Below are 19132 nucleotides of genomic sequence, written 5' to 3' on the forward strand. Positions count from 1 at the left end.
ATATTGTTTACGTGTGGCCCCTGAAGGCCATGTGTAGAACATGGATAGGCATCTGAATGCCAGGTCTGTGGTAAAAATATCGTTGGAGCTGTGGTCTGATGGTGTCGGCTCAGAAGCCTGCCGCTCTGTCTTCTGCTGTAAGATTTTGGGTGGATTTACTGGAGCTGCAGCATGAACTGTTGTGATAACATGCTATATATCTGTATTCTCAACAATTATCTCTCACCCATACAGTCTTAGGTCTAAAAGTGCTGGCATCTGATCCACTCCCATCAACTCTGACATTTCCCTTTCCACGCTGGTGCAGAATTTCCCTCTTTATGCACCTTCGGTACCAGCGCTTCAGTCAGGGCTGCTCCCTGCTGCTGGAGCGTCAAGGGCTACGTCAGCTCCCACTTGATCTTCGAGTTGTGCCATAACAGAGAAGTGCGCACTCCAGGTGCACTCCGCATACTGAACACCAATACCTCGCCATAGTTGCTTTTCGCTGTAGCATGCCACTGTGGTCTCTCCTAAGCCCTTCGACTTAGAGGCAGTTCTGTTGAAACCTGGAGAGCGCTTCCTGAGCACCAGGAAAACAGCCATGATATTATTTATTTATTACATTTGATATTATTTATTTATTACATTTATTTATTACATTATTTATTTATTACATTTATATACCGCCCTCCCCGAAGATTCTGCCCAGGCACAAAGAAGAGAGGGGGCAAGAGGTGCTGGGATGGTCGGGTGCAGTCCTGTTTCTCCTGGGAGGAGATCAGACCGTCTTCTGAATTGACCACAGCAAAATGCTATTTGTACATTTAGATTATGCCAGCCCCAAAGGCATCCGCTGGAGGCAGTTTTGTCAATGTCTTCATAAGAGTCTCAGAGTATTGATTTCAACTTTGTTTCCTGCTTTTTTTCCCATTGGACTTAAATGGTCTTATATCATTACTAGCCACAAAGCCCGTTTCTAAGAACGGGCTTTGAAAGGGCTTCCCCCCCCCGCCACCGTGGCCACCTCCCCAGGGCGCATCAAGCGTGCCCAAAGTGAGCCGTGGCCCCTCCCCCCCGGCAACTCCGTGGGTTTCCCCGCGCACCGCCAAGCACACCCTCCCTGGGCCCCTTACTCCCCAGCGGCTCCGTAGGTTCCCTACGCGCCGCCAAGCATACCTGCTGCCTCTTTAAGGCGGCGGGTGTGCTTGGCGGTGTGCGGGGAAGCCCTCCCCCCCAGCATATACGTGGCTTCCCTGCATGCTGCCAAGCACAGCCAGCACCGTAAAGAGGATGTGGGTGTGCTTGCCGGCAGGCAGGGAAGCCCTCCCCGGCCCCCTCCCCCCAGTGGCTCTGCAGCTTGCCTGCAGCCCACAAAGCACAGCCACCACCTCTTTGAGGCGGCATTAGCGCTTGGCGGGCCGCAGGCAAGTCATCCTCGCCCCACCGTGGGCATACCTGTGGCACGGGCTGCGGAGAGGTCCTGGCCCCACCGGCTGCTGGTGGAGAGCCACCCCTGGGGCTGGGAAGAGCCCTTCCCGGGGCTAGGGGCAGGGGAGAGCCAACATCCCTCCCCCACCAGCTGGCCCAGGGGAGCTCCGCCCCTAGTCCCGGGAAGGCCTCTTACTGCATCTGAGACAGCATTTCTGGCCCCAGGGGCAGCTCAGGTGGTCACTGTCCAGGGTGGGCCAATCAGGGTGCGGACAGCTTTGCTTTGCTGGCCGCACACTGATTGGCCCTATTCCATCTCGGACAGCCGGACTGGCTCCACCTCCAGGCCAGTTTCCCTTTTATATATAGGAAACCATGGATAAGGATAGCTCTCTTTAAGTATTTGAAAGGTTGTCACCTGGAGGAGGGCAGGGAGCCCTTCCTATTGGCAGGAGAGGATAGGACTCATAGTAATGGGCTTAAACTACGTGGAGAACAATATCAGCTAGATATCGGGGAAGATTTCAGAGTGGTTCAGCAGTGGAATGGGCTGCCTTAGGAGGTGGTGAGCTCCCCTTCACTGGAAGTATTTAAGTTGTGGCATATCATTGATGCTTTAGGCTGATCGTGCATTGAGCAGAGGGTTAGACTAGACATCCCATGTGACCCCTTCCAACTTTAGGATTCTGCTCTACTCTGTTTTTATCTTCATAACAACCCTGTGAGGTAGGTTAGTCTCTGTAACTAACCCAAGGTCACCCAGCAAGCTTCCATGGCAGAGTGGGGATTCAAACTTGGGTTTCCCAGATCCTAGTCTGACACTTTAAGAAGTACAGTATGCTGGCTCTCGCAATGCTGCCCAGGCAAAATTACTCTTTCATGGGCCTTTTATTCCAATACAGCCTGTTGTTGAAAAGGGGCTGCTATGAAAGGGAGTTGGACTAGATGACCCTGGAGATCCTTTCCAACTCTATGATTCTATGAAAAGGCAGCTATGCATACCGCCCGGCTCCTTTGCACAGGTAGCATCCTCATTTAAACAAGGCAAGTCCCTTGGGGAGCATGGGCTGCATCATGTCAAAATCAGAATCTTTACAAATATGACTAAGAGACTTTGTCATCTGGAAGGCTACCATCCTAAGGCCTTTTAGTAGACAGTACTTCCCGTTAAAATCAGTGGGACTTAGCTCTGGGTTAACAATAAGACATTAATTTTACTGGGGCATGAGTTTTTGGAAACGAGCCCACTTCCTTGGATTCTCTGGCTTCTGCCCAACAAATTACTTTTAAGGTCAGCTTTTAAGGTTAGATCCTCTACACCAGGGGTAGTCAACCTGTGGTCCTCCAGATGTCCATGGACTACAATTCCCATGAGCCCCTGCCAGCGAATACTGGCAGGGGCTCATGGGAATTGTAGTCCATGGACATCTGCAGGACCACAGGTTGACTACCCCTGCTCCCCTGCTCTACACTTTCTGCTTTCCTGTCCTAAGGAGAGAAGCATTACTCTTGCATCCACTGGGGGTTTAGAAATGCAATTTTTACGTCTAAGCACTTCAAAACCACAGTGCTTCCTGCTTCTCCACTGCATGTATATTCTCTGTCCTGTCCTATCTTTTATGTATGTTCCTTTACGGAAATCTCATTACATGGGATTTGCATTGGAAAACCAAAATAACCTGAACTTGTTAAAAATGTAATCAGCATTTTCTGGAGCAGGAATATCCAAATCCCATGCCAAGAAAAGCTTAATTTCCAACCAAAATTATATAGAATATAAGACATACATACATACATACATAGTTGTGTATATGTCCGTCCCACCCCCTGCAGGCCCATCATTAGCATTGGGGGGGGGGGGAGGATCGACATGACCATATGTGGTAATAACACCCAATAAGTGTTTAACATTTTTTTTTAAAATTAAAATTAACTAACCCATTCAGGAAACCCGCCCATCATCAAGAAACCCCAGGGTAAAATGCCACTCTCCAAAGCAGACACTTTCTCCTATGGAGCTGATCCCCGTCATCTGGAGATGATATCATTGTAGGAGATCTCTGGCTTCCGCCTGGAGGATGGGAACCCCACCAAATACTGGTTGGGGCCTGAGAGAAGAATGGGGCCAGCCAACCTTACACTGTCTTTCATGTTCCTTATTTATAGCTCCTTCCTTCGTATTCTGCTTAGTTATTTACTTAATTTATGTCCCATCTTTGTCCTCTCCTCTATTTTATCCCTACAATCACCCTAGGAGGTAGATCAGGCCAAGTTTCCATGGCACATTGGGGATTTAGACCTGACGATTCTCCTTCTCTCCCTCACCTCCCTTCTCCCCCTTCCCAGCCCAAAGCAGGGTTGCCATCTTTCAAACATTGTACACTATGGCCAGTCATCATGTCAAGTATGGTCAAACATGAACAGGACTAAGACCGCTGCCTCCAGGTTGGGAAACACCGGGAGATTTGAGGGGGTGGAGCCTATGGAGAGCAGAGTAGGGGGAGGGGAGAGACCTCACTAGGCTATGCCGCAGACTCCACCCTCCAAGGGAGCTGATCTTGGTTGTGAGCGATCAATAGGTGCCACCTGGAGGACGGCAGCCCTAGGTAGGGCCCTCACAGCAGAATCAAACACACTTAACAGCACTAGTAATGGATGGATTTGGAAGATCTTTCCAGGGCAGGGGTAGTCAAACTGCGGCCCTCCAGATGTCCATGGACTACAATTCCCAGGAGCCCCTGCCAGCGAATGCCGCAGTTTGACTACCCCTGTTCCAGGGCCTGTTGGTTGAGAGAAAATCCTTTTAGCACCCTAAGCAGCGCCGTCGTTTTTTTCCTGATGTGATGTAACAAAGACAGTAACAGGTAAATTTGGGCAAAATGAGTATCGTAAGATTTTTTTTTTTGAAAGCGTATTTCTGAGCCTAGGAGCTCTTCCCCCACTTGTAAATGCAGATTTCTTTTGTTTGGTTGGTTTTTAAATGATGCAAAGTTTTACTGGTGTTTAAGATGAGCCCCAGAGATCAGACAAGGGACTGTCTAGTGGCAATCTACAAACAGACCAGGAAGCTGACAGCCTCTTCCTGGAATTCTGCGTTGTTCCCAGCACTTGCTACACAGACAGACTGCCTCTGGGAAAAGATACTCTCCTTAGCTGTTGAAAAAACCGTCCTGCTCCCTGACTTAGTCCAATCCCCCTTTTAAAAGCCATCTAAACTAGTGGCAATCATCAGACCCTTGTAGGGACATTAACACGTTGCATTATATCAATTTTATTGTGGTCTGAATGCTCTTCAGGAAACTGTATTGTGGAACAGCATTTCACAAATGTGGGGAGCTGATCTAGAGACCCCAGTCAATAAATGGGGTCAATAAATGGGGTGCTAACCAAAGAAATAAATCCTTTGCCATTGTGTTAAATAAACCCTGAAGACCTACACTACATTCATAGCACACGTTCATCATATATATATATATATATACTACAATGTGTAGGGATTCCCACCTGGGACCTGGGAATCCCTTGACATTACAACTGATTTCCAGAGTAGAAATGAGCTCCCACGGAGCAACCGGATGCTTTGCAGGGTGGGCTATGTGCACCACAGAGGTCCCCGTCCTCAATAGGCTCCACTCCCAAATCTCCAGGACCTTCCCACCCTCGACCTAGGAATCCCTCCCCCCTGCCATCTGGTAGCCCTATGGGTAATACAGACCCACATACATATATGTGTGTGCGTGCATGCATACATACACACATGCACTCACACACAAAAGTATTTAAATGTAATTTGTATATGTCAGGTTTACCAGATGCCCTCTTCTTAGAGGACCAGCATGGTGTCGTGACTAAGTGGTGGCTTCTAATATGGCGAGCTGGGTTGGATTCCCCACTGCGGTGACCTTGGGCTCGCCAAGGCACTGAGAAAACTGTTCTGACCAAGCAGTGATATCAGGGCTCTCTCAGCCTCACAGGGTGTCTGTGGTGGGGAGAGGAAAGGGAAGGCGAATGGAAGCTGCTTTGAGACTCCATCGGGTAGAGGAAAGCGGCCTATAAGAACCAACTCTTCTTCTTCTTCATTAATCTCAGGGCTCTCTCAGCCTCCCCTCCCTCACAGGGTGTCTGTTGTGGGGAGAGGAAAGGGAAGGCGACTGTAAGCCGCTTTGAGACTCCTTCGGGTAGAGAAAAGCGGCAACTAAGGACCAACTCTTCTTCTTCTTCATAAATATCAGGGCTCTCTCAGGCTCACCTCCCTCACAGGGTGTCTGTGGTGGTGAGAGGAAAGGGAAGGCAAATGTAAGCGGCTTTGAGACTTCGTTGGGTAGAGGAAAGCGGCCTATAAGAACCAACTCTTCTTCTTCTTCATTAATCTCAGGGCTCTCTCAGCCTCCCCTCCCTCACAGGATGTCTGTTGTAGGGAGAGGAAGGCCATTGGAAGCTCCTTTGAGACTCCTTTGGGCAGTAAAAAGCGGTATATAAAAACCAATTAATCTTTTTTGTTTTGGTGTCTGTCCTCTTTTGGACCCTTAAAAAAAGAAAAATGGCTGAAAATGTCCCCTTTTGGGGTTGGAAAGTTAGGAATATCCCTAAACAGCAATTGTCAGAGCTTAAAAATAGCAGGGGTCCATGTGACTGCAATCACTTGTCTGAAGCAGTTGGGAAAGACATGCTCTTTCTTGCTTTTCAAGATATGATAGCCTTACCATATGAAGACATCCCATAACATTAGTCTAGCCGCCCATCCTCCCACCCTTTAACAGAATCACGGGCCGTTGTGTTCAGGTGGTCAGAAGCAGCAGAACAAAGCCCGAGTCCCGGAGCACCTCGAGGACCAACAATGTTTAACTCTGGGGGGGACCCGCTGTTGTGTGCACACACCCCTCTTCCGAATAGAGAGAGGGAGCCAAGGTGGAGCCCACCCATTGCCATCCCAGGCGCGAGCTCCACTAGGGCGCCCTTCGTCACACCCAATGGAAGGGGAGCCCCGTGCGGAAGGAGAGCGCGGCGGGGGCGCGCGGCGGGTTCCCTTCCACGCGCTTCTTTCCGCAGCCGGGACTCACTAGCCTTAACCTTCTTGTTCCCCTTCGGCTTCTGGGAACCGGGATGGAGCTGACATTCTTCCGGCAAAAAAAATAGCAAACGGGGAACACGGAGCGTGGCCGCCGCATCTGTGCAACAGAAGGAAAACCGCTGCGTGGCAGCAACGGCGACACAACCAAGCACGAGTTGGAGCAAGAGAGGGGAAAAGCTTATCCGGCGCTTTCAAGCAGGGGTAGTCAAACTGCGGCCCTCCAGATGTCCATGGACTACAATTCCCAGGAGCCCCTGCCAGCTTAGCTGGGAATTGTAGTCCATGGACATCTGGAGGGCCTACCCCTGCTTTAAAGGCACAAACTCCACACTGGCACATGCCCACAGGGCGCAACTGCAGCCGCGCCCCTGGAAACCCCCGGAGGGGGAGGGGGTGGCTCTCCAGATGCTGTGGACTACAGTTCCCATGAGCCCCTTCGGGCTCATCCCGGGCTCCGCCCACCCTCCAGTGGGCGGGGCTTCGCGCGAGGCGGCAAGATGGCGACGCCCATCGCGCAGGAGCTGGAGCGGCTGCTGAACCCACAGCCGGGGGGGCTGGGGGACCCGGAGGACGACCCGGAGGACGGTGAGAGAGAGAGTGTGTGTGTTTGGGGGGGGGTCCTCTGTCTTTGCCTGCCCCCCCCGCTCGCCTTGCAGCCACGTGGGTGGTCTTGGGCACGTGTTGCAGGCTGGGGGGGCAGCCTCTAGGGGAGACCGGGGACCCCCCCCCCTGCCGTTGCAGCTCATCCCCCGACTCAAGAGAGCCCTTCTCCTGGAGACTGTCCCTGGGGGGGGCACGACACGGAATGGTGGCGCTCCAGATGGCCATGGACTACAATTCCCATGAGCCCCGCAACTTGCAGCTGACTGATGGAGACCATGTGGAGTGGTCAAGGGGGGAGGCCCGTGGAGGGTGGTTGCCCCTGCCTGCCTCTGTGCCTGGGTCGCCCCCCATCCAAGGATTCACCAGGGCCAACCATGCTTAGCTTCCCAGATTCGACAAGATTGGACTAGCCTTGCCTATAATAGAGTGATATTGTTAATGGTTTACTTTAATGGTCTGTGTACAAAGTAGGTTGTTTATTCTGCTTTTACCTTGACCTTTTCTCTAAAGCAGGGGTAGTCAAACTGCGGCCCTCCAGATGTCCATGGACTACAATTCCCATGAGCCCCTGCCAGCATGCGCTGGACATCTGGAGGGCCGCAGTTTGACTACCCCTGCTCTAAAGAGCTTGAAATCATATACATATTTCATTCCTACATTTTCTCCTCATAACAGCCCAGGGGGGAAGGCTGCCTGAATTCATGTTACTAGTCCACATGCATCCAGTAAGCTTCACGGCTGGGTCTTTCATGTCTCCAACCACCACCGTAGCTCAAGGGCAGTACACCAAGAATTCTACAGCAATCTCCCTACAAACGTAGAGCTGCCTTCTGATCGTTCTAGAGAAAAAGGAGGAGCAACTTGGAAGAAGAGTGCTGCTTGAGGAGCAGGAGAGAGCAGAGAGGGAAGGAAGGGGGCTTGGGAAGAGGCCAGCTTGTTCGGCTTCTCATAACAACAACAAAGGCCCCCTTCCCTTTTCTTTCTCCACAGCCACTGCTGCCAGAGTTGTTGACAAGTTTGATGAAGGAGGCCCCGAAGATGACCTTTCTGCCGTCGGTCCCGTGTGGAAAGGAGCCTCCTCCAACCTCCTGGATGCCGATGAGCGATACTGTGGAAAAGCCACTTCTCGCAAAGCCTTGGAAGAGCAGCTGTGGGGTGAGGACCTGCTCTCTGCTGGATTCCTTTTGGTTTATCTTCTCTCTTGCCAAACTGTTTTGTCTTTGCTTGTTTGTTGGCTTACTCCATTTATACCCCTCCTTTCTTCCCAGTGGGGACCCAGAGTAGCTTAGGTTCTTATCTGCATCTCCATTTTTAACTTCACAACCCCCCTGTGAGGTAGTCAAGCTGAGAGGGTGCTGGTGGCTCAGGGTCACCCAGCGGGCAGAGGGAGAATTCAAGCCTGGGCCTCTCAGATCCTAGTCTCCAACTCTAATCACACCTCCATGCTTACTCTTCAGGGCACGTCTCTGCTACACCTTTTAACTTAGTGTGAAAATGATATGGCTGCCCACCCAAAGAATTGTGGGCAATGGACGTCCTTGGAGGGCATTCTCAGAATCCTTACGAACACTCACTACATTTCCCAGCCTTCTTAAAGGGAAAGTCAGTTTTTAAAAATTGGAAGCCACTTTATCCTGGAGTTGCTTTTATCCGTGGAGAGACGTCAACACGTTCGGTTCCTGAGGACTTCAATGAAAATGACCTTGCTGATGTGTATGAAAGTTGAAATACAGCATTTGGGCTAGAGAAAAAGAAGAGCTGGTGTTTTATGCCCCACTTTTAATTACTCAAAAGAGTCCCAAAGCAGCTTGCAATCTCCTTTCTCCTCCCAGCAGACATTCTGTGAGGCAGGTGGAGGTGAGAGACCTCTAAGAGAACTGTGACTGGCCCAAGGTCACCCAACTGGCTGCATGTGGAAGAGTGGGGACTCAAACCTGGTTCTCCAGATTAGAGTCCATTATTCTAAGCAGGCTCTCTAAATAAAACCCAAAGTCTGGAGTTGAAGCTTTCTGTGCATTCTCACTTGTTCTGCATGCTCCACTGGGTGGCATTGTGTTGGTGGGGCCCCTGGGGGGAGAATAGGGCTTAGGGGTAACTCAACTTAGGGGTAACTGAACAAGTCTGTCATCTCTAAGGGCCTTAGAGTTCTGTTCTGTTCTGTTCCTATTATATTGTTCTGTTCCTATTATATTGTATATCTGTTCTGTTCCTATTATATTGTTTAAGATCACTGAAATTGTCTTATTTAGATTATTGTTGTTGTTGTTGTATTTGTTCATATTATATACTAATTTGTTCCATGCATCCCCTCATGTTGTATGTAAACTGCTCTGAGCCATATGGAAGGGTGGCATAGAAATAAATAAATAAGGCATTTGGCACCCCAGGACGTGGCTACAGCTAGTAGTGGAGGCACCTCCTTTAAAAGGATCAAAATGTGTGTGGAGTAGACCTGGCAGTGCTATTTTCTTAGTACTTAGCTATTCAAAGTGCTTTGCAGACCCTCCCTGCAAAGCTGAAATGTAAAGGCTGCAGTGGGTTGCCATTGAAGCAGCTTGTTAAAATTGCAGCCATTCTGAGTCCTCCTTGTGAATGCCTGGTGAAAGAGGAGAACTCAAAAGAGGCAAAGGGTATTGCAAATGGGGTTCCAGAGGGAGAGAATTCTGTCGTGCCAGGACAACTACCAAAAAGACCCTTCTCCCAGTTGGTATCGAGTAGAACTTCCATGTTCAGAAGCATTCTACCTCTTAATAAATCAGCTGTTGGGGGCAAATGGGGAACAGCCTTATTCTCTTAGGACCAGCCAATGTTGGGTTGCAGCAGGGGAGAAACTTTGCTCTGGTTTGGCACAGTTATGCATTGATTGTGGCAAAAGGAAACAGCCACCATGCCTGAATCACACCTTGCCATTGCACCCCATTGGATGAAATTGCAGCTACATCTTTCTGTTGTGTGGTTGGCTTATGGTCAGGCATCATGCAGCATTCTGCACTGTGAAGTTCCTTGGTTTGTTTTTTTTTTTCTTACTCTATAGATGAGATAGCCTTTAATGCCCACCCATCAGTTTATTACTTTAAAAAAGAAAGGACAAGATGACCCTGGAGGTCCTTTCCAACTGTATGATTCTGGGAAGTAGGAAGGACTGGATTTTACACTGTTTTACTCCTTTTTTGTTCTAATGTTTGTGTCCAGATGGAGTTCTATTCTTTCTCAATTCCTGTGTAATGAGGTGGATTTTAAAAATGAATTTTCTGTGCATACAGAAAATCCCAGATTCAATCTCTGGCTTCTCCAGCATTTTTTTTTTTTTTTTTTTTTTGCTTTCTGCATTATTTTTGCAGATGAGTGGATTGGTAAACCACTGCATTCTGATTGTATGAATGGGACAGGGTTGTGCCATAGCTTAAGAATGCAGACACCAGCATTTCTCCAGGATCTTCATACCTGTGGGACTGCCTCCTCCCTTATGCCCCTCAGAGCTCACAAAATGTGGTCAAGATCCCCAGCCCCAGAGAAGTGAAATTGGGCTCAACTCCTTCTCTGCCCTGGTACGGTCCTGGTAGAATGCTCTTCCGGAGGAGGGGCCTAAAACAGTTCCACCGGGCCTATGGTTGAGGCCCATAGAATATCATCAATAATTGGTCTCCTTGCACAGAAATAATATCTAGATGCCAAATACTGGATTTAATAATTTAAATGTTTTAATTAACAATATTAACATGTTGTAAACTGCCCTGAGTCCTTGGAGAAGGGTTGCATAGATACACAATAAATAAAAAGCTGTGCATGCATGCTCCTTTGCATTGGTAAAAGACAGCATAAAAAATCTTGATATAGCCTGATACACTGAGGTTGTAGAATGACTGTTTGCTGTCCTTTATTACTGCGCATGTACTCACTGGTAAAGAAGGGGAAAGAGACAAATGAACCGAAGATACTTAAATGCATGCACAGTTACTCTGTACAGAATTTGAGAATATGGAACCACCTAATGCATCAGTTCCAACCTGGAAACAAGATCATGTAACATCGAACTTCAGAATCTGGGGAGAACGTCAGATGAGGATTTCAGAATAAAACCTGCTTCTGAAATGTTCACTGATGTTTGCCCCCAGGACATCTTTTGAGTGTGACCTGTCTTTCAAAAACTTATCAAGTTATTTTCCGATAGCGATCATTCTTTCAGATCAGCTTCTCAAGTATGAACTTCACTTTCTCTTCCTAGCTAATCCCCCCTCCCCGATCCATGTCAGTGGGAAGGATATGGGCAGCTCTTTTACTCTGGAGGGTTTTGAGAATTGTCTCCTGCTTATCTTCAGTTTTTCCCTTTGTGTTCCCTTGTGTTGCTCACCCATCACCTCATTATTTTGCCGGAAAAGCTGTCAGCTGATCAGTGGGACTGAAAATCAGGTCTGCAAGGGAATTGCGGGCTGCTTTGACCTGCCAGGTGTTCCCAAACATCTGGGCCAAAATTGTTTGCTATTCGTATTCTAATACTGCATGTAAGGGAGGCATCTTAGGAGAAACCTTCAGGAGAGAGAGAATATTTTTTAAAGAAGGGTAAGCCTTAATTCCTTTAGCCATAAGCATCTGGTGTATATTTTCACCATTTGCGTCCCTAAATGGTGACAAGTTCCTTAATTTCTCAGCTTTCATTTTACAGAAAGCAATTTTCTAGCCTTTTTCCTTGCAGAAGTATCTAGGAAAAAGACTGTCTCCCGAGTGAAATGGGCTAGAGACCTTGTTTCCTTAATGAAAGCTGGGAACTTGGAGAGCCTTTTGCATATTTTAATATAATGGCCGCTGAAGCTATTAAACTACTGATTTTTTAAAAAATAAGCCTACCTGGGAAAGTGGCTGTGCAAAAGCCCCATTGTGGCAGCACAATATTAGTAGCTGCTGCAGCGGTGAGAAAATTATGCCAACCAGTCCTTGCATGGAAAACACCACAGAGTCCCAGTAAGTAGGACTGGCAGCCCGTTAAGCCGAACTTTATGGCAGTGAAAACACGGACCTCTTTAATAATACGTTCTTATTACATACGTTGCTGCAGAATGTTGCCTTTATACTTACATCTGCCTTATACTTCTAGAATACCATTCCAGAAATTTGTTTTTAACTAGGGCATAAGTTTATGAAGAAGAATATGAGGCCTCTGAAATTGTATCTTTACCGTTAGTCACAAATATATTCATTATAATTTCAACTTGGTCCAATGGTAGAGCCTATTGTATTAATATTGCAATGCCTAGAACTGTTGTGTAATTATTATGCTTGACCACTGAAGAAGGCCGTTTGGTCAAAGCGCCTATGGTCAGGGTCACATTAGGCCTATGGCTGAGGAAACTGTATGATTTTAATCTGATTATAGGCCCTTTATTCGGGCCTATAAGTGTTTTTAACTTGTATTTATAATACTTACATGCCTTTTCCTATGTTTGATAACACACTCGTTATATATTGAGCTACAGCACTACTAAGCCTTTTAATTTAGATGTCTTTATCCTTCTGGTTCTTAGTTCAATATTTGGGTTATGCTTATTATCTTTCCTTGTGTTATCATTAAACACATGCAGCCTGTTCACTGCTGCAAAAATTATTTACATTTAAACCAAAATATTGTATATGTCTGAAATATAAGAGGTTCCCCCCATCACTCCCCAAAACATTTTTCCATTTTGTACATTCAGAATCATATCTTAAGGAGCATTTTACTTCTTCCCTTTTTGTCATTGACAGATGCGCCAACGTCAGGGGAGGAGGAGACTGATGAAAGTGACCTCGGCAGTGAATCCCTGGGGGAGGAGTTGGAGGATGACATGGAGGAGGAGGAGGAGGAGGAGGAGTCGCCTGTGTGCCCCGTGGAAAAGGACGATCCCTCAGCAGCCCCGAAGGAAGCCGCTTCCTGTTTCCAGGCAATTGATGACCTTGAGAAGTTTGATGAGAGGATGGATGAAATAGAGAGTGGGGAGGAGGAAGAGGAGAGCAGTGTGGAAGAAGGCAGCAGCGACGAAGCTGTTTCCGAAGAAGGTTCTGAGGCCGAGGATGAAGCAAGGGGGGCGGGAGAGACCAAGGATGACGGAACGCTTTTGACGTTCTCTGAAGACAAAGTGGCTGAAGAAGTAGAGAAGGGGAGAGCTGTGAAAAATCAAATAGGTTAGTAGGCAGTGCTTTTCTGCACCTTATATTTTAAAGGTTTATGCCTTTCCTTCTAGAGAACAACAACAAAAAAAGCATCCTACTCTGGAAATCAGCATGGTGCCCACTGACTGGTTTTTGAATGTGGGCGGGGCCAGGGAGGCCTTTTGCCCAGCAAGGCTGTGTAGATTTTTAGAAACAATGCTTTAGCAACAGCTGCCACAAGGACCTTCACTGTGTGACTGAAGCTAAGCTGTGGCAGCCATTTTGTGGCTACCGTGGTCTCCTGTGGCAGCCATTGGGCACCATGCTATTTATTTATTATTAGTGCAAGAACTGTGAATGTGACCACTGACTCAAAAAGGTTGGGGGCTCCTGGTGGAATTCACATAAGGAATTCATTCATTCATTCATTCATTCATTCATTCATTCAATTAACTGCCAAAATACAAGCACATACCTCTTTCCTGATGTTTGGTCACTGAAAATTCAAAACACACTATATTGCCTGCACTTCTTTTTTATTGTTATGCAGCAGCTGAATTTTAGTCTGGGAAAAAATATATACAGTCTTTATAAAAGTCATTTGTAAAAGCCACTTTGGCTCCTCATAGGGGTGAGAGAGAGAGAGAAGCAAGCAATGGAAAATCCCATATTCGGGAACGAGCCAGAGAAGGCTTTTCCAACATCCCACAGAAGGAGACTTTTGAGTAATGGTTGAGCTCTGGGTTAAGAAATTCCTAGAGATCTCGGGTGGAGCCTGGGAAGGGCAGAGACTGAGGAGGAGAAGGAGCTTGGCAGGAAAATGACCCCATCTGAAGCTGTCATTTTTGTCAGAATGCTAAGCAGGGTCAGCACTGGGATGAGAGACCACCAAGGATGTCCAGTTGCTACTACGCATAGGCAGGCCATGGCAAGCCACCTTGGAATGTCTCTCGCTAGGAAAATGCAGCCATAGCAGGAATCAGAATCATTGGAAGGGACCTCCTGGGCCATCTAGGCCAACCTCCTGCATTACGCAGGACACTCACAACCCTCTTGGGTCACCCACTGTCACCTGCCACCCCCTTGAACCTTCACAGAATCAGCCTCTCCATCAGATGACTATCCAGCCTCAGTTCAAAACTCTCCAAAGATGGAGAACCCACCACCTCCTGAGGAAGTCCGTTCCACTGAGAAACTGGTCTGTCAGGAACTCCTTCCAGATGTTTAGACGAATTTTTTTTTCAATTGATTTCATCCAATTGAATAGTCAAACTGCTGCTCTCCTGCCCCAACTCCCCCCAGCTTTGGGAACTCCTATCCTAGATCAATGAAACTGGTTGACAGATCATACCTAGAGGGTAATTGTTAATGGTTCAGCATCCTCTTGGAGAAGAGTGACAAGTGGAGTACCCCAAGGATCTGTCCTGGGGCCTGTGTTGTTCAGCATATTTATAAATGATTTGGATGAGGATTAGAGAGGATACTTATTAAATTTGCAGATGATACTAAACTAGGAGGGGTAGCAAACACAACTGAAGACAGCAACAGAATACAGGATGATCTTGATAGGCTCGAGAAGTGGGCTAAACTGAATAAAATAAAATTCAATAGGGACAAATGTAAAGTTCTGCATTTAGGTAGGAAAAACCATAGACACCAATATAGGATGGGGGAGAATTGTCTTGGCAGTAGCATGTGCGAAAAGGATCTAGGAGTCTTAGTAGACCATACTTTGAACATGAGTCAACAGTGTGACTCAGTGGCTAAAAAGACAAATGGGATTTTGAGCTGTATCAAACGGAGTATTGTGTCCAGATCACGAGAGGTGATGGTACCGCTTTACTCTGCTCTGGTTCGGCCTCACTTGGAGTTCTGTGTTCAGTTTTGGGTACCCCAGTTGAAGAGGGATGTAGACAAACTGGAGAAAGTCCAGAGGAGGGCAACAAAGATGGTGAGGGGTTTGGAGACCAAGACAAATGAAGAAAGGTTGGGGGAGCTTGGTCTGTTTAGCCTGGAGAGGAGACGACTGAGAAGGGATATGATAACTATCTTCAAGTATTTAAAAGTCTGCCAAATAGGGGATGGAGCAGAGTTGTTCTCTCTTGTCCCAGAGGGACGGACCAGAACCAATGGGATGAAATTAATTCAAAAGAAATTCTGTCTAAACATCTGGAAAAATTTCCTGACAGAACAGTTTCTCAGTGGAATAGACTTCCTCAGGAGGTGGTGGGTTCTCCATCTTTGGAGATTTTTGAACAGAGGCTGGATAACCATCTGACAGGCTGATTCTGGGAAGGTTCAAGGGGGTGGCAGGTTCCAGTGGATGAGCGATAGGGTTGTGAGTGTCCTGCATAGTGCAGGGGGTTGGACTAGATGACCCATGAGGTCCCTTCCAACTCTATTATTCTATGATGCTATGAATTTAAGGGCCTCTGGAATGCCTTTTTAGAATGGCTCAATTGGAAGTGTGACAGAAGCAAATAGGTAATAAAGTAATAAAATCTTTTTGGTCTGCTAAATCATTTTTGCAGCAAGGGTAGACACAGTAAGATCCCTGGTTCAAATCTTGGTTTGGCTGTGAGTTTACTTAGGTGGCCTTATTAAGCCCCTTGCTCTCAGCAGAGTGGTGGCTGATGGGCTCTTGTAAGCATTCTAACAAGCCAATGTGTTCTAGGCCCTCCGAAACCCGGAAAGTGCTGTAGAAATGTTAAATATTATTCCGTTGACTTCTCCAAATATCAGCTGTGTCTCCTGTACCATTCCTTCGCTACCCTGCCCTTCCCCTTCTGCCTTAAATACCATCTTCTCTAAGGAAAGATAAAGGCAGATTCTCTGGTCCTCTTCTAGGAAGAGCACTGACATGTTTAAGACTTGCAGCTTTTGTTTAAAGGAGCCTGGACCTGTTCAAATTTTAAACTGACACGAATGAGTTAGCTTGTTTAATTGGTTAATTTTTCTTTAATTTGCTTTCCTGCTTGTCAGTTGTGTTTTGTTTCCTTCTAAATGATGATGCCTATTGGTGAAGAAGATCCCTGGGGCGGGGGAGGGAGCTGTGTCTCTTGTCTCCCTGGCATCACCTGCGTGGGAAACCCTGTGGCTCCAGAAAGAGGGCAGGCCAGTTAAGGCTGTGTGTTGTCTTCTTTCCCTCCTCGGAAGCACTGTGGGACCAGCTCCTGGAAGGAAGGATCAAGCTGCAGAAGGCCCTCGTGACAGCCAACCAGCTCCCGCAGCCAGATACCTTTGCCGAGTTTAAGAAGAGAGGGGGAGCCGAGTTTGCCACTGCCCTCAAAAACAGTAAGTACCGGTTGCATCTTTCTCTTTTGTCGACTTGGCTGTGTATTCACTGCCCTGAACTGGGTTGCCCTGGGTTGCAGCCTGGCTTTGCCACGTCTTGGAAGCTAAGCAGGGTCGGCCCTAGTTGCATTTAGATGCCTGGTTGGCATCAAGGAAGTCCAAGGTTCCCACACAGAGGCTGGCCATGGCAGACCGTCCCTGGCCATCTCTTGCCTTGGAAGCCGCACCAGGGATCACCGTAAGTCAGCTGTGATGATGACAAAAAAACTGTATCCTCCATCCTGAAAAGAAAAGAATCACAGTTGCGAGCCAAAATGACTGGTCTTGCCTTTGTGCTGCCCTTCGCCCAGGCAGCTCCAGTGGCACGCAGTCCTTTCCCTCATTCATCCTCCCAAGAGCCCTGCAGAGGAGGTGAAGCTGAGGTAGAATGCCTGGCCTTAGGCCACCCCACGAGTGGGAATTTGAACCTGGGTCTCCTCAGTCCCCCACCCCCACCCTCTTATTACGTCTCTTACTGTTAAACCCAAGTGTTCTTTCTAGTCTGTGCACATTATGCAAACCAAGTATAATTTTTCAAGTGGGATAAGACAGGAAGTAGGATAGTAGAACCATAGAGTGGGAAGGGGCCATCCAGGCCATCTAGTCCTACCTCCTGCTCAAGGCAGGGTCAGCCTCAAGCATCCAGGATGAGGATCCAGCCGCTGCTTCAAGGCTGCCAGGGAAGCGGAGCTCACCATCTCCTTGGGCAGCCCATTATTCCTGATATTTAGCCAGTTTTTTTCTGCATGTAGTTTAAAGCCGTTACTGCAGGTCCTTTCTGCTGTGAACAGGAGCCGCTCCCTGCCCTCCCCTAAGTAGGGTTGGGTGCTTCGGTGCTGGCTACCATGGGTGGGAATGGTCACTTTGGACACCAAAGCACCCAACCGTACCTCCGAGTGGCAGCCTTTCCGAGACTTGCAGCCCCCTTTCTCCACTGTTTTTACCCTTGAGAAACCCATGAAACGTCCTTCAAGCTTTGAGAAACCCCAGAAGTGGCGCCATCGTGCAGAATGTGGTTGGGGAACAGAGCTGTGGACATGCCCATATGGGACCCCTCCCCTTCTTTTATTATTTATTTATAATTTGATTTATATCCTGCCACTCCGGTAACCAGCTCGTGGCTGATGTTCATATCACCTGCTAAATGTTTAATGCGTTTAAAAAATATGTAAAACATTAACTCCCACCCATTTGGGAAACCCTTCCAGGGCCATCAAGGGACGCCAGGGTTTCATGAAGCCGTGGTTGAGAAAGCCTGACTTCCACAGAGCCACAGTCCCCTCTCAGCCTCCTGTTCTCCAGGCTGAACGTTCCCAATTCGCTCAGCCTTTCCTCACAGGGCTTGGCCCCAGGCCCCGGATCCTCCTCCTCGCTCTCCTCTGCCCCTCTCCATTTTGCCCACCTCCTTTCTGAAATGAGGCCTCCAGAACTGCACACTGGACTTTGGGGGGTGGTTGGGTCTGACCAGTGCTGTATATGGTGGGACTATGACCATGTGAATTGGATGTGGTGCTGCATGAGGCACTGAGACCTGGCCTTGAACCACTGGAGCTGCTCTTCTTCATCCAGGTGGGAGGACTCACTAGGCCCTGTGTGCACATTAAGGTCTAGGATCCCCCCCTCCCCCATGAAAGCCGTGCTGTCATTTGCTCCCCAGACTAGGTGACTTGGCATGTTTATATCCTGCCTTTCTCCTACTGGGTACCCAAAGCAGCTTACTTTGATCTCCTCTCCTCCATCTTATTGATACAACAGCCCTGTGAGGCTGGGTAGGTGGGCAGTGTCAGGGGTAGTCAAACTGCAGCCCTCCAGATGTCCATGGACTACAATTCCCATGAGCCCCTGCCAGCATTTGCTGAGGGAGACAGGCATTTGCCAGTAGGGGCTCATGGGAATTGTAGTCCATGGACATCTGGAGGGCCGCAGTTTGACTACCTGTGACCTAAGGCGTCACTCTGCAAGCTTCTGTGTCAGAGTGAGGATTCGAATGTGGGTTTGCCAGACTGTGGTCCCTGCAGGACAAAGAAGCTGGCCAGGCTGCAGACTTGGTTCTAAATCTTCCTTCACTGATGAAGGTGAGTTGATGAAGCTCTGGTGCCAGGAGTCTTTTTATTTATTTATTTATTTATTTTTAGTAGTAGTAGTAGTAGTATAGAGAACCATATATAAATTCAATTAGTGGCTTATCATATCTCAAAGTACTATAATAGTATAATATTTGGTTTTTTTTAACATAGTCCAAAACGCTTTAACCATGATATAATCCCACCCATCTGTGAATACTGCAGTTCCATCAAAATATTAAATTATTACATTGACTGAAGTGTAACTATTTAGAATCTTAATCTTTGCTCTCTAGCATTTCTTTCCTTCAAATTATTTACTAGAGTTACTAACACAAATCCCACACTCCAGTCCTAATAAATCAATTGCTCCTAATACAAATGAAAGTTAAATATGCTAATAGCTAATAGTAATAATAGTGGTATCAACATCGGCATATAATCATCTTCCTGATTAAATTTACCTATACATTTTCTAATCTATTTGTCTATCTAGATAGGTAGTCTAAGAACCGTTTCCACTGTTATG

At 47.6% G+C, this 19132-nt stretch overlaps 1 protein-coding gene across 1 annotated transcript in view; it reads left to right on the plus strand.

The window, feature by feature from the left end:
* The first annotated feature begins 6910 nt into the window (after positions 1 to 6910).
* AATF (apoptosis antagonizing transcription factor) overlaps positions 6911 to 19132 on the plus strand; it is a 94892-nt gene continuing 82670 nt past the window's right edge. The window contains exons 1-4 of the mRNA XM_077311761.1: positions 6911 to 7066; positions 8075 to 8239; positions 12824 to 13240; positions 16364 to 16501. Coding sequence (XP_077167876.1) covers positions 6979 to 7066; positions 8075 to 8239; positions 12824 to 13240; positions 16364 to 16501 — 808 coding nt within the window. The 5' untranslated portion in view covers positions 6911 to 6978. The remainder of the gene's footprint in view (positions 7067 to 8074; positions 8240 to 12823; positions 13241 to 16363; positions 16502 to 19132) is intronic.

This window comes from Paroedura picta, chromosome 15 (assembly GCF_049243985.1).
Source record: "Paroedura picta isolate Pp20150507F chromosome 15, Ppicta_v3.0, whole genome shotgun sequence".
NCBI classification, from domain to species: Eukaryota; Metazoa; Chordata; class Lepidosauria; order Squamata; family Gekkonidae; genus Paroedura; species Paroedura picta.